The 15,999-nt window shown below is 34.2% G+C and overlaps 1 protein-coding gene across 1 annotated transcript; it reads left to right on the forward strand.

Moving 5' to 3' along the window:
• The first annotated feature begins 1,111 nt into the window (after positions 1–1,111).
• LOC137387308 (gastrula zinc finger protein XlCGF57.1-like) lies at positions 1,112–2,025 on the forward strand. The gene has a single exon (XM_068073687.1). It carries the CDS (start codon positions 1,112–1,114, stop codon positions 1,646–1,648), a length of 537 nt encoding a protein of 178 aa, XP_067929788.1. The 3' UTR covers positions 1,649–2,025.
• The last annotated feature ends 13,974 nt before the right edge of the window (positions 2,026–15,999 follow it).

The raw sequence follows: 15,999 nt of genomic DNA on the forward strand, positions 1-15,999 counted from the left end.
CTAATCATCTAGTCGTATTCTGGTCATGTGACCCATACTTCCTGCCAAATAGCGCGAGCAATTTCTGCAGCATTTTTCGACTATCACAGGTGACCAACAGGCTCATCATGTTTATCAGAGGATGATATGCACTCCTTCGAGCTAAGGTTAAAAAATTAAACGAATTTTTACAGTAGGTTTTGAGATATCAGTGCTCAAAGTGACAGCATTACAATGATGATGAAATAAACGCGTAAGGACAATAGACATGGTTTTATTGAATGTGTAAAGTATATTTGTTAAAATATTTTGACGAACGAGGTTGCATAAAAGTGTAAACAGAAGCCATCGTGTTCAACTACATCACATTTGAGCCGTTTTGGAAAGGGATTCCAACCTACAGCTGTTTTTATGATAGCTGCGGTTTTAGCTTTTAAGAGTTTGTAATCACATTTCCACATATTTTGCATATACAACACAGCAGAGTAAGACATGGTGAATCCTTTGATACCAAATAACTGTAATGTAAATTTTGTTGCAAGTCAACTTTTCACACAAAAAATACATGTAGACATTGCTATTGTTATCTGATTGTATCAAAACTGTGGATGTCGCAAATGTTGTAAGATGCATACAAAAAGAGAGACATATTTAAATTTACTCACCCATAAAATCCTTCTTGCTATATGCTTTACATCAGATGGTTGGTTTTGACAATGATAGCACATTTTGATATGTGCCCCTTGCCTTGCACCTCATATTCGTATTGTTACGCCTATTAAGTATATTTGAGATGAAAACTCCAAAAAATCTCATATTCTTCGCAAAGTTTAAACGGCATTTTCGAAACATACTAATACTTGCTTGCATGTGGTACTATCAAGCCCAAACTCTCAAACTGTTAACTTGTATTATAGGTGAATATTCTCATAAGTTTACTCGACTCAGTACCCAAAGAAGACACACGAAGACTCACTTTGGGGAGAAGCCATTTCAGTGTACCAAGTGCAGTAGTAGCTTTGCTCACCGCAATAATCTGACGAGTCACATAAGGACCCATACCGGAGAAAAGCCATTCCATTGCAAGATTTGTGGTATTAGCTTTGTTCGCCACAATTATTTAAAAAGTCACATGAGGACTCATACTGGAGAAAAGCCATTTCAATGCAAGATTTGTGGTATTAGCTTTGCTCACCGCAATAATCTGAATAGTCACATGAGGACTCATACCGGAGAAAAGCCATTTCAATGCAAGATTTGTGGTATTAGCTTTGCTCGCCACCATAATTTAAAAAGTCACATAAGGACTCATACTGGAGAGAAACCATTTCAATGCAAGATTTGCAGTATTAGCTTTGCGCAACGTGGTCATTTAAAAATACACATGAGGACTCATACTGGCGAAAAACCATTCCAATGTATGATTTGCAGCAGTAACTTCACTCAAGGCAGTAGTCTAACAGAACACATGAGGGCTCATACCGGAGAAAAACCTTTCCATTGCAATATTTGCAGTCGTAGCTTTGCTCATCGAGTTACACTAACAAATCACATGGAGACTCATACTGAACAAAAACCGGTTCATTGTAAAATATGCAATAGTAGCTTTACTGCGCGTAGAAGTCTACCAAGACATATGAAGACACACAATAAAGAGAAGTCATTTTAATTTAAGATGTGCAGTAGTAGGTTTACTCATCTTAGTCCTCTAGCATGACAATCAAGACTCAAACTGGAGCAAAACCATTCCAATGCAAGTTTTGTAGCAGTACCTTTTTCAAAGCTGTCATTGAACAAAATAGGCTAATACTCATAGTTCAGATAAGCCATTCTACTGTCAGATACATCATTGTATATGTAAATACCGTTAAACCTCTAATTGAACGCCACCTCTATTAGAACCTCTCGACCGCCATTATGAGAAAGGGGTTGAAAATTAGAGTATTATGGCGTTCACTTAGAGGTCATATGGTATGTATTTGAATTGCTGCCTAGACTGATTTAATCTTGTAAATTTGCTGCTGGGAATTGTCTCTTTGTAGTGCAATCACGTCTGTTGCATATTTAATGATGATTCAGTTAATCATTTATATAAAATAAAGTCAGTATTATGTTTGATTAAAATAAGATGTCCAATCAATGATAAGCTTTGGTTCTGTCTGCTTGAACCAAATTAAACATGACTGATGACTACAGGTTTTTGGACATACATTCTTGAGCCGATTCTTCCAATTTCTTTGTTGGGTCTGTTCTAAAATATGTTCGCTAAACTTTTGTCCTCATAGTACTTGAAATCTTTTTCACAACCACCGCGTAATAGTTCACACAACAGTTGAGGTTTCTTTTTTGGGTTTATTGAATTATTCCTAGATTCTGTAGTTGAAATTCAGCTCCATTGTGTATCTTGTTGGTCTGATTAAATGTTAGCCCTAGTACTGACCAATCCAATTCTGCCGGTACGGTAGTATCAACCTGTTTCATTTTACCAAGCTGCTCAGATGGTCCTTAGGATGTTGTTCTATGGTTTTTATTATTGGCGAATAGGCGTTAGACAACAAGGATAAACGCTTTTAGTTATAATTGTTTTCCTTATCCAAGTATTTGCTCGTTTTGCAACGACAAATTTGTCTGATGCACCAATCATAATTGCGCTTCAGAATATATATTATGAAAAAGGCATTTTAGCCCATTTAGCATCTGGTGGCAGAGATTTTGAGGTCAACCAGTTTGATGACGATTACTCAGAAAGCTCCTCTGAATCAAACTCGGTCGACCCAAAATGTGTAAGTAAGAAATATTCTAGCTCTTCATCTCTTCATGTGTAACTTGGTAGGTTGGTACTCACAGTCACTCCCATAGTCAGACACTGGACTGACATGTCAACCTACAGTCAGTTACATGGAAGTTGATCTAGGGTTGGTGTTGTTGAGCAGAACAGACTTCTATAACTGGTCTGGTTAGATTGAATTACTTTGATGTGTTAGTATGTAATAAATATGTTACATTATTTATTATCATATACATACATGGCATTGTCAGCACTAGTAGTAACAATGACAGTATTCAGTATGGGTGAGTGATCAGATATTAAAGCAGTTGGGGTGTAACTCCAATTTTTTTTAGCTGTGTCATGTGTTGTACCCAGAAAATTTTCTGCTGATTTACCCAAAGATCAAACAAATTTTCGTTTATCTGTAATTGTTTTATCAACAAATTCCTTGTCAACTGGTCACATTATTCTATGTTGCAATGCATTTCTTCCTTTATTCTAGTTGTTTTGAAACAAATTAATAATAATGGTTGTATCCAGTATTAGTGAGTGATCAATTATTGAAGCAGTTGGTATGACTCTAATATTTTTGTATGCCTGTGCCATGTGCTGCACCCAAGAAATGTTTTGCTGGTTTCCCCAGACATCCAACTTCCAACAGTTTTTTTTTGCTTGTAGCGGCTCCATCAACAATTTCCTTGTCAATCGTCAAATTATTCCATGTTGCAATGCACGCCATCCTTTTTCCATTTGTATCACCAGTTGTTGGTGCTCCACAAAGGGCCAGAGATCCAACAGGGGGACATCAGCTGTCTGTGCCATAGAGCCATGCGATCTGACTCAAACGCCGGTTAGAGTGAGGTTGCAGCAGAAGTGGTTGAAGGTGAGCGTTATGTGCTTGCTGAAGGTGTCCCACGTTTTACAATCCATCAACTTGGTTCCACAAATGGGTAATGAACTAAGAGGGAAATCCTACAATTTTTAGGCATCTAGCTGCAAAATATTAACGTAATTTATTGATGATGACTTGAATGACACGAGTTTTTTGGAGTTGCCCTTCATTAAATCTCGCCTCTGGCTTGATTATGATGAGAATTGAATCCACCCTCCATCTCTTTAGTTTTCATGTTCACCCCAGTATTTATTCAAGTTGCATATTGTTGGTCATGTAATACAGCTGGGTATATTACCACAAGAGGTCTGCTAGAAAAAGACTCAGTTTTATCTCTGATAGGACTACTGTTGAAGAGATAAGGGGGTTATTGAGTTACATGTTCTGAATACCAATATCTTTATGACCATGTTCCCTCGTAGAAGGCTATGCTATAGTAATTAAGAGGATTTCACTCATGAAAACTGAGTGTTGTCATGGTTACTGCGGAAATACAGATTTTATATAACACAGTCTATTCCTATCCTGCTTGTTTGTTTAAGCACCCTGATCTTTCTATTCAGCAACAGACATGACATCTCTGTTAGTAACATCGGATGCACAGCCAGGTGATTCTAGTGACAGCTTCCTTTCTACCAGTAAGTTAGACAGTGTTATCTAACTTTAACAATTACTACCCTCAAGTACTTGGTTATTTGTCTATCATGTCCCCTGCAAGTATCCTCTAAAACTATGTTGTTCCTAACAATAGCCATACACTCTATAGCCATGTTCTCTTTGGCCGTGTTTCTATAGCCAAAGCATCTATAACCATATTATCAACATGTTCTTCTCTATAACCATTATCTCTACTACCATGTTTTTTACAATGGAGTTTTTTACTACCACATTTTCTATAGCCATGTTCTCTATAATAACATTCTCTAGAGATATGTTCTATGCAGAGCCCTATCATCATTACCATAGCATCTATGGGTATATCTATGGGTATATCCTCTATAAACATGACCTCCTCATCTGTGTCTTTTGTGTAACCTATCTAAAAACAACGCACATTGGAGTGATGAATATTTATGTATTTACAGGTAACACCCCTGGTTGGTGTTACATGTTCTTACTTATATTCTTAAGTTAAATTATCAATATATATTAGTAACATTCCTTTTTCACCTTAATGTAAGCTATCATCTGATTGTCTGCCATGGTCACTGTATGAACATGTATTTCATTTCATCATTCTGTTTCTGTTTGTTTAGGTATTCTAGTCTTTTCTTTTAACAACTGTCATGACAGCTTTGGTAGTGGCTTCTTACTGGTCAGTTAGACAAAGTTATCAAGCTTTAACAAATTCAAAGGCTTTGGCATAATGTTTTTCATTCTTTAAATGTCTTCTGAAACCATGTCCTTGAAGACCATGGTCACCATAGCCTTGCGCTCTGTAACCTTGCTCTATAAAACCACATTCTTCAAGACTAGGTTTTTTATAACCAAGTTTTCTATAACCTGGTTCTTCATAACCATTTTCTCGATTGTCATGCTCCCAAAAACAAGTTCTGTATCACTACATTATCTATAAGCATGTCTACATAAACATGTTCTTAATAACTATGTGCTGTATGGCCATATGCTTTACAACCAAGTTCACTATAGCCACTTTATAACTAAGTTTTCTATGAACAAGTTGTCTATAACCATGTTCTCTTTAAAGGTTGACTTGCAACAAATTCACATTACAGTTATTTGATATCAAAAGATTCACCATGTCTTACTCTGTTGTGTTGTAGGTGCAAAATATGTGGGAATGTGATTACAAACTCTTAGAAGCTAAAAAACGAACAGTTAATTGCAGCCACACGAGACCGCCGTAGTTGGGATTCTCTTTCCAAAACGGCTCAAATGTGACGTAGTTGTGGTAGATGGTTTCTGTTTACACTTTCATGCAACCTTATTCGTCGAAATATTTTCACAAATGTACTTCACGCATTCAATAAAACCATGTCTATTGTTCTTACGCGTCTGTTTTATCGTCATTGTAATGCTGTCACTTTTAGCACTGATATCTTATAACTTACCGTAAAAATTCATTTAATTTTTTAACCTTACTTCGAAGGAGTACATATCATTGTCTGATAATCATGACGCGCCTGCTGGTCACCTGTGATAATCAAAAAGTGCTGCAAAAATTATTTTCGCAGTATTGGGTCACATGATCAGATTACGACTTGACGATTAGTTCAAGCCGAAACAAAACTGTAAAGTAGCGAACATCTATATTTGATGCGGGGTCTTCGGTAAAACCCAAAGTGTTTGTCATAAACTAGTGCTACGATAAGTTTATATTGAGCTTTTTATTGGCCTTTCAATTCACGGGAGAACATCACGTGACAAGACAATAACCAAATGGAATGACTACGTCAGAGAAATAAACAGATTCCAATGTACGGCGGCTTTTCATTTTTGAGCTTTTAAGAGCTTGTAATCACATTTCCACATATTTTGCACCTACAACACAACAGAGTAAGACATGGTGAATCTTTTGATACCAAATAACTGTAATGGGAATTTTGTTGCAAGTCAACCTTATATTTTCTCCATAGCTACATTCTTCATAAAAAAGTTTTCTTTTGCCTCTTCCTCTGTAGTAATTTTCTTTTTATCCATTTTTATCTAATCCACTATTTTCTATTTATTTTGTAATTTTAACATAAAATTAATTCATTAAACTTAAATTAAATCATTAAACTTTTGTAGTCAGCTCCAACATATTCCCAGAGTTTCAAACTTGGTTGATGGCGCGATTTCTATTTTTTGTTGATGTAGTTACTTGTAAGCCCATTTGAAAAAATGTGTAATAGCAATTTAGGATTTTTTTATAACAGACGTTATCAAAATGAACTTGTTCTACGTAATTTTGGAGTAGTTTACTCATGCTTGCCATTGTTGTTCAAGAACACTAATGCTGTTCAATCACACATGCATACCCGTAACGTTATAAGTATCTAATTACCGTAAAACCTCTAATAGAATGCCATCTATTTTTCAAATTTTCCTCTGCAGTGGCGGTCAATTGGAGGCGGTGGTCAAATAGATGCTGGTGGTATATTTTTCAAATGGCATGTCAGAATTTTCGGAAGATAAATTTAGCTCTATTATGGGCAAAGCGATTGTCGCCTATATTTTGTTCTGTTTTTTCGGTAGAGCAATATTAAACCTTTTGAATGCAATAAATCTGCTAACATTCCTCCAACTTGTCAAAAATCTCTTAATAAATCGAGAAACCAAGAAATATCTCTACCAGTTAATGTCTATTTATTGCTTGCAATTGACCTACGATGATATTATAGCCTGTGTCCTTCTTTGGAATTTGTTGGCATTTTCAACTTTTATTTCATTCTAAATTTGAAGACATATTTTTTATTTTATATCTATATTTAGGATTGTTGGATAAAAGCTCATTGCTATGTTTGCTACAGTTTGCAGCCAAAACTAGCTTTTTATGTGCAATAGAAGTGGAGTTATGAGCATCACTCCATCATAAGCCGTGTTATGATAGCCACAAGGATGCTATTAAATAACATGCTATAAATCTGCATATTTTTAAGTTATATAATAATAATAATCTATCAAATGATTCAAATATGTATTTATGAACAAGTGACATAAACGACCCATACTTATATTACACGCAGAAACAAAAACTAATGTTTTAAAAAAAATTCCATTGTTTGCTCGGATAACCGTGTTCTGATTGTTGCTTTTGATGGAACCAATATCTTTTAGTTGTCGAATACCTTTCACAATGTTTTCTGGCCTCAACTGTTCTTCTGCACTGCTGAATTAGTCGATATTAGCATCCAAACAATTTTTTGCCAAAGCAAAACTACTGATCACTTGATATTATGGGTTCATAAAAATCAAAGATAGTCAAAGTGGCAGTCAAACAGAAGGTGGTGCCCTATTTTTCGATCTTTTTCTCGTAGTGGCGGTCAAATAGAGGTGGCGTTCAAATAGAGGTGACATTCAATTAGAGGTTTTACGGTAACCATTGACTGAACTACCATAACTGCAAAACCTGGTACTCTGTGCATAGCATTAGTACCATTTCACATTTTTTATCTGAAAGTTTCATGGACTTTTTAAAATAGCACATACTTATGCCCTACACAAATCCTAACACCGATATAATTGTTGAAAGTGTTGTTACTGAAGCTATATTTCAACATGAGCATTGGTAAAACGTCAAGTCTATTAGCAGTGGTTATCTGTTATAGTTATTGCAGCATTTAAAACTAAAAAAATGGAGAATATTTTTATTATGAACACCACCAGATTTTGGAACCTCCCATTAAAATCTGACTGAAAATATACTTTGCCATGGAATTTTACGACAATTTTTTTCATTTTCCCGACATTTATTCCATCATACATAGTAAAAACTAACATAAAAATAAAATTGAATTAAACATTTCACTAGTCGTGAGGTAGCGATAGAAATGCGTTCGAAAGTATTATCCGCTTTTTACCTTTGTTGTTCTCTGTTTAAAGATAAAATACAAATACCAAAATTTTCTTAAAGATTGACTTGCAACAAAATTCACTTGACAGTTATTTGGTATCAAAAAATTCACTATGTCTTACTCTGCTGTGTTGTAGGTGCAAAATATGTGGAAATGTGATTACAAGCTTTTAAAAGCTCAAAAACGAACAGTTAATCGCGGCCATCACGAAAACGCCGTAGATCGGAATCCATTTCCAAAATGGCTCAAATAGGATGTACAAGAACACGATGGCTCCTGTTACACTTTCATGCAACCTCATTCGTCGAAATATTTTCACAAATATACTTCACACATTTTATAAAACCATGGCTATTGTCCTTACGCGCCTGTTTTATCATTATTGTAATGCTGTTATTTTGAGCACCATTATCTCAAAACCTACCGTAAAAATTTGTTTAATTTTTTAACTTTAGCTCGAAGGAGTGTATATTATCCTCTGATAAACATGATGAGACTGTTGGGCTCCTGTGATAGTCGAAAAATGCTGCAGAAATTATTCGCACTGTTTGGCAGGAAGTATGGGTCACATGATCAGATGACGGCTAGACGATTAGACCAAGCCGAAGCAAAACTGTAAAGTTGCGAGCATCTATATTTTATACGGGCTTTTCTGTAGAACCCGAAGTGTTTGTCATAAACTAGTGCTACAAGTCGTTTTATATTGAGCTTTTTATTGGCCTTTTAATTCAAAACAATAACCAAAATGTTTGAGAACGTCATCAAAATACAGAGATTCCAAACTATGGCGTTTTCATGATGGCTGCAATTAACTGTTTGTTTTTTAGCTTTTAAGAGCTTGTAATCACATTTCCACATATTTTGCACGTACAACACAGCAGAGTAAGACATGGTGAACCTTTTGATACCAAATAACTGTGATGTGAATTTTGTTGCAAATAAACCTTTAAAGGAGAATGCATTTTCACAATAATAATTGATTGCAACACCAGCATTGCAAAAAGGTTTGCTTCATAAACGTGGTACTCTTATTCAACTATGATTATCACGCCAGCAGCGCTAATGTAAAATTATTCCATTTTTCGTCTTCAACAAAGAAACAAGATTTTCACTTCATTGGCCAAATATAATATACAGAAAATTGCAGAAGAGATCATTGCAAGCTGCTCCTTCGTGGTTTCAATAACATGGACTGGCTTTACCTTTTTTCAAGTAAAATAATGCTGATTAGGGTATGTATGAGCCGATGATTGTCACAGTCGTCACTCTAGTGTATTACTAAATTTCCATAGAGTGATTTACGATGTGAACAAATACCAAGATTGGTGGTAAATTTTTAATTAAAATAATGTTTTTATATAATATGTTGTTCACTATGTACTATGTTCACTATTTCACCTTAAATAAGTAATGCGTTTTTGAGATATTCTTTTGACTTGTTATTTTCTCGGTAAATAAAAATATAGCAGAGCAGAGATTTAAAACTTATTAATGCTTCTAAATTCTATTTGTTAATTTTACCTGAAATTGAATATTTAAATATAATTTTTAATATATTTTTAAATATATTATAATGAGTATTTTATATTTATTTTTAATGTATGTATTATGTTATATTCATTGTTTATCTGATTTTAATTTGCTATTTACATTTTATCTAAACAAATATTGTAACAGTGTTTATAAATATATAATAATATTAATAATAGTTACATTGTTAATTAATATAAATAGTACAATAGTCTACTAAATTAAAATATCATCTCCTAATCTCGGATTCCGACTGTTACTAGTAAATAATTATTGTTAATATTCTATAAAATATTATTAGTGTTTCAAATATTAGTTATCAAGAATTTAACAAGTCACAAGAAAAGTTAGGCCTACTAACTTTCTGTCAGTGGAAATGATAAAAAAAATTTATTTGTAAAAATGATTCAATGAACATAGATAGGTGTATTGACTGCCGCACCTGTCTATGGATGCCATTTTATTTGAAGTAAATCTCTTTCGATTGTAATAAGGGATCTTTTGTTAATTTCAATACATGAACTAAACTACAATTTTTTGTTCATTTAAATCAGTTTAGGAATAAACTACAGTAATAGTTATGTAGGCCAGCAGGTGTATATACTAACTACACCTGTATATAAGACACTACTGGTGCAACTAACCTATGCCATTTCAAATAAGCCTTTAAGAAACATGCCACCCAAATGCAAAGAAGGTAAAATTTACAGTATGCAACATTTAGCAACAAAAATTCGAAAACAACAGTCAGTGGTGTTGTAATTATTATTACAGTATGACTGTAGAGAAAAGACAAGCTAGGAGAGGTGAGGAATGAAGTATACAAAGTGTAATAAAAAAAGGCTGGCAATAGTTACGACATGGAGTTTCCATCATTGTCATCGCGGATTGAAGCTCTCGAGATGGAAATAGTAGCCCTGAGAAAGGCCGAGATGGGAGGGAATGAAATGACAATAAATTGGTAGGTACTTGTAATTATAGGCTGCCAGCGTTCGTAATGAAGTTTGTGATGCATTCTTTGGATTTATCGTGATTTATTCAAATTTAAAAAGCTAATTATAATGAGCTCGCTTAGCTGTTGTCCGTTGTTCTATAATATTGTGTTTCATAATAGTAAACTTTTATGTTAACCATTTATTACCATGTTTTAAGACTTGCGCGTTACTCTCTAACTACTCAGAAAGTTGCTAATACTCGTATTACGTGATTAGTTAGTAACAAATATTATCGTTTTTGTGTTCGAAATATATTATTGTGGTAACAGTTGATCGAGTTATTGGCAGCCAATCAACTGTGAATTTTCCCTAAGTTTGCTATATAGACTTTCAGTTTTGCATTTCTGGGTGTGTTACTGCTTTGCGCTGAGTGATAGTACCAATAATGATACTGTGTGCTTTAACTATAGCTCTGCTTGATTGCTCAAGGGAAAGTAGAGTATCAAATTCTTGTCACTGTTTCTGATTTTAGCATTGTGACATCAGCCAGCGTGTTATAGCTGCATTCACTATAAGTGCTACTGGCCGAACACTACGATTTCTTATTGCGCGCTTTGATATTAGCCAAGCGGAGAGGGATCATTCTTGTCACTGTTTCTGATTTTGGCATTTGACAGAGATTTGGAACGATAACGCAACATGCTTTAAGAGTGGAATATATGGCAGATCTGGAGTGACAGGCAGATATAAAACAAAGCTTCTCCTTCAATCTACTGAAATCCTTGAACAAGCAATTCAAACGCTACAGAAATCTTCATAATGCTATGCAACGAATGCTCAGAGCACATGGGATTTTTACGTAACTATTGTGGTTGTAGCTCACAACACCACTATTTTAAAATTACATCTATTTATACTAATATATTCATGATATTTCATTTTTCAGAGATATTTACTATAGTAAGAGTCGTCTTCTTCTATGCAAATCCTCAGTAGGAGGTTCAGAAAAAACTGTCTTGCATTGGCTTGGAGTTTACGGCATGCAGCTTGTTAAACGCCCATTGCAACACCTATCCAATGATCCCATGATTACTTTCCAGAGTCCACAAATACCATAAAGTTTGTACTGTATTTATACATTCTACATGAACCTTTGAGTGGTGGTTATAGAATTACACAAAACATCTTGTGGAGCACTTTGTACTTAAAAATTAGCGATTGTCAGAAAACAGTTTTTTTAAATCTATCAACGTATGCTCGGCTTTCACGAATAAAGATTTGAATGAACGGTTTTGTATAAGGTAATTTAAAAACTAACAATTTTAGTATAGCTAAAAAAGTTGCAGCCATTTCCTGTAGATATTTATATATAATATATACAATGTATTATATATATATTATATATACATTAATATATATTATATATCATATACATGTATATTATATATATAATACTTATATATTTTAATACAAATTATTATAATATTCAGATAAAACTACAATATTATAATAATATTCCAAGGCTAAAAAATAGTGAATTTATGATACCATTGCCTCCTCATACATCTATAAGCATGCTTCACAAGATAAGGAAATAGTGTATGTCGCTCTGCACCTACAGGGATGAGGAAAAATCTAAATAAAATCAATAATCTATATATAGATTTCTCAAAGTATTTTTGTGTCGTGTGTCTGCATTCCGGCTATAGCTATTAAAACCTTGGAATAAAGAATCTGTACCAAAGAAGATTTGATTTCGGATCCTACCATTCGTCAGTCCGACGCACTACCCACAGAGAATGAGTTGATAGCTTGCCAATATAAGTCACTATACGAGAGCACATACCAACGGGCTTTGCATACCACGCAGGGTGATTGCGTAAGTAAGTGATTGTCGGTAGATAGTTTACTCAAATTTTCCATTGGCAATCTACCAGGTAATAGCAAGTGGCAGGCAGCTCTCATTACTTGTCACTGTTTATAAGTTGAACTGCTACCCGGCAACGCCGGGTAGCGCAGCTAACACAATTTATAATTATGATTATAATATAAAGTATAATTTATATTTATGTTATATATAATCAGGTTGAAAAAGCATAAAAGCTTGCATTCCATAACACAACAACAGCAGAACAAACTTGTATGCCAAGAAAACACCTTAGTTCCCCGCAAGAATGCAAAATAGGATAATATACACTCATATATGAAATTGAAAACTACATCATTGTGGTGTTATTAAAGGACGTGTAGTTTTGGTATTTGATAAACTCCCAACTATACAAAATGGCTGACGGCTGTGTTCAGCTGACCTGGTCGCTGCCTGACAAGAAAATGATAAATAAAGCAATACAGGACTGTTAGGAGTTAGATTAATGCTTATTGCTACACAAAAGAACATAAAACAAAGAGTAGGAGATAATAATGGCAGATTCCCAATATTGTTAAAGAACCAGATAATATATATTGATGCTGATACAACAACGACTAACATGCCAAACTAAAAAGCCTGTGAGAGAAGCACCAACAAGCCTTGAGGACAGTTTTTTTTTGAGTTTCAACAATTGCCCTGGATAACACTGTTCAATTGGCAAAAGACAAAGGATGGAAAGCAGTACAAAAATCTAACTAAATCCTGATTATTAGTGACCATCACTACTTCATATGAAAGATATAAACATACTACAGCAGTTACTAATGGATATTCAGCAAAGCAAATGATTTGCAGTGACAGGCACATGCAGAGACATATCACCAACATTACAGGAGCCAGCCAGATTTGCAACTTGTCGAAGCGTTGTAGCAGTCAGCATGCACAAAATCATCAACCAGTCATCAGTGAGATGAGTATTTACAACACTTTTCTAGTATGTTATAGATATACATGTAGCTTACAACATCATTTCATTATAGACATTGTGGTATTGTATAGCAGCAAAAATAGCATACCGTAAATCCTGTATTTGAACATCATGGCACTCTATTTTTCAATCATTTTTCTATAGCGGTGGTCAAATAGAGGTGGTTGTTAAATAGAGGCGGGTGTTGTCATCTTCAAATAGCTCATCAGAATTTTGGGAAGCTAAATTTAAGTTTTACGGGTGAAGCGAATTTCGCTTATAATTTCCATTGGAGTGACATTAACCTTTTGGGACGCAATAAATCTGTTAACTTACCTCCAAATCGTTGTAAATCTTTAAATGAATATGTATTGGAAAGCCAAGAAATATCTCTACCAGTTTACATCTGCTGCTTTTAATTTGTTGGAGCTTTCAATTTCTCAAATTTCATTTTAAATTTGAAGGCACATTTTTATTTTATAACTATATTTAACAACGTTACATTCAAGCTCATTGTACTCATTGATATGTCAATGAGGCTACCAAGCTGGCATTTTAGGTGCAGTAGAAGAGAAGCTAGTTATGAGCGTGAATTCATTGTAAGTCTGGTTAAGATAACTGTAAGGATGCTATTAAATAATATACTATAAATCTGCAAACTTATAAGCTATACAATAATAATAATAATCTATCAAATGGTGCAAATATATACTCAAGAACATGTGACATAAACGAACCATGCTTAGAATACTAACAGAAACAAAAACTGACAATTCTGAAACAAAAATATTTGCATCATTTGCTCTGCCAATTGCGTTCCGATTGTTGCTTTCGATGGAATGAACATGTTTTGGCTGTTCAACACTTTCCACAATGTTTTCTGGCCTCAACTGTTCTGCACCGAACTAATCGATTTTAGCGTCCAAACAATTTTTTCAGGGGAGCATAACTTTCAAGTGTTGCATTTTGCACAAATAACGATAAGCTTTTAGCCGGATGTGCGCTAAGCACAACTTTTAGCCTAAAACTAGTCGTTCATGTACCAACGTAAACCGTTTTTCACATATGTCGAAGTATTAAAAATTCGATGAACAAGGAACTGCAATTAGTTTGCTACAGTTACTCATTATTTTTGTTGCTTGCCAAGTTTTAACGAAAAAACTGGAAAGATTTGACATTAAAAAACCAGCCTTTGATACGAGCAGAAACAAGGAAAGAGATTAGTTTTAACAAAAAAACAACAAGCGTTAGAATTTGACAATAAAAGAATTAATTGTTATTGATGTAACCGAGTCATTATTAGTACGATTTTGTGGACACTTTTCTACTGATCACGTGCTATTGTGGGTTAATAAAGATCAAAGTGGCGGTCAGATGGAGGCAACGTTTAAATAAAGGTATCATTCAGTTAGAGATTTAACAGTGACTGTTGAATTTAACTTAAATGTATTTAGTTTACAAAGCACAAACACACATAAAGCTAAGCTTTAATATTTTACTAAACTTGACTTTAATTTTGAAATCGTCTTAATTTTATTACCTATTGTTGCCGGCTTGGCGCTTTGCTTTCACTCTAACTTTTAACCAATCTTATTCAATCATTTTTCAAACTAATTTAACAAGAAAGGTCGAGCGATGCTGTTCAAAATTTCAGTTCGAAGATAATTTTGTTGATGGCATATGGTGGAGAAAAAATACCGTAACGAGGAGGCCAGAAAAACTTCGTGTTCTACTTCATAAGGTGAAGAAACCATAAAATATTGACACCGTAACCCAGGGTTCACCGTAACTTTTTTGCCAACTATGAAGAGCTCTTTTGCTATTGTCATATAAAACTATTTTATCTGTGAGTGTATGAGTCACAGGGTTACTCATGTTTTTTAGCCACATGCCCAACAGTGTATCGGTTGGCCGCCATTTTCAAACATTTTCCTACATTTAATAGCCATGCAATAATCCTATGGTTACTAAACTTATAAAATGATTATAATGCAAGGCCAAAGCAGATTCCACAAATACTGAACCTCGTGGAGTACAGTGCCCATAAAATAAGCTATTCTCAGCTGTTTGAAACCTATCAATGCAAGCTCTGCTTTCATAAATATTTTTCATGGTATTTTGACAAACAGTCTTTAAATAATGTAGTTCAAAAACCAAGCAATTTAAATATAATTAAAAGGAATCACAGCGGTTCCACAGAATTCCGTACACCTAACTGTTGTGTGAATCATTGCATTGCAGATATTAATAATTTCATGCTCTACAAAGCTTAAAGCTTTGCTAAAAATATTTGACTTCAGAAGCTTTCGCTGAGAGAATCAATCGAACTATGCTAAAGCCTGCAGCAGATGTCAAACATGTTCAATTTGCTTCAACCAGACAGCACCAAAGCTTGTTATTTATTTAACAACATATATTTGTCAAACATAATATGTATTAAACATAGTATTTATGAAAAAAAGTTATTATTTGTTGAACAAACATAACAATCCACAGTTTTCAAATAATTATTTTAACTGTCATTTGTTATGCAACAAAT

This window comes from Watersipora subatra, chromosome 2 (genome assembly GCF_963576615.1).
Source record: "Watersipora subatra chromosome 2, tzWatSuba1.1, whole genome shotgun sequence".
NCBI classification, from domain to species: Eukaryota; Metazoa; Bryozoa; class Gymnolaemata; order Cheilostomatida; family Watersiporidae; genus Watersipora; species Watersipora subatra.

Excerpts from the sequence above, each read along its gene's own strand:
- LOC137387308 (XM_068073687.1), top strand. The coding sequence starts at position 1,112 with ATGAGGACTCATACTGGAGAAAAGCCATTTCAATGCAAGATTTGTGGT.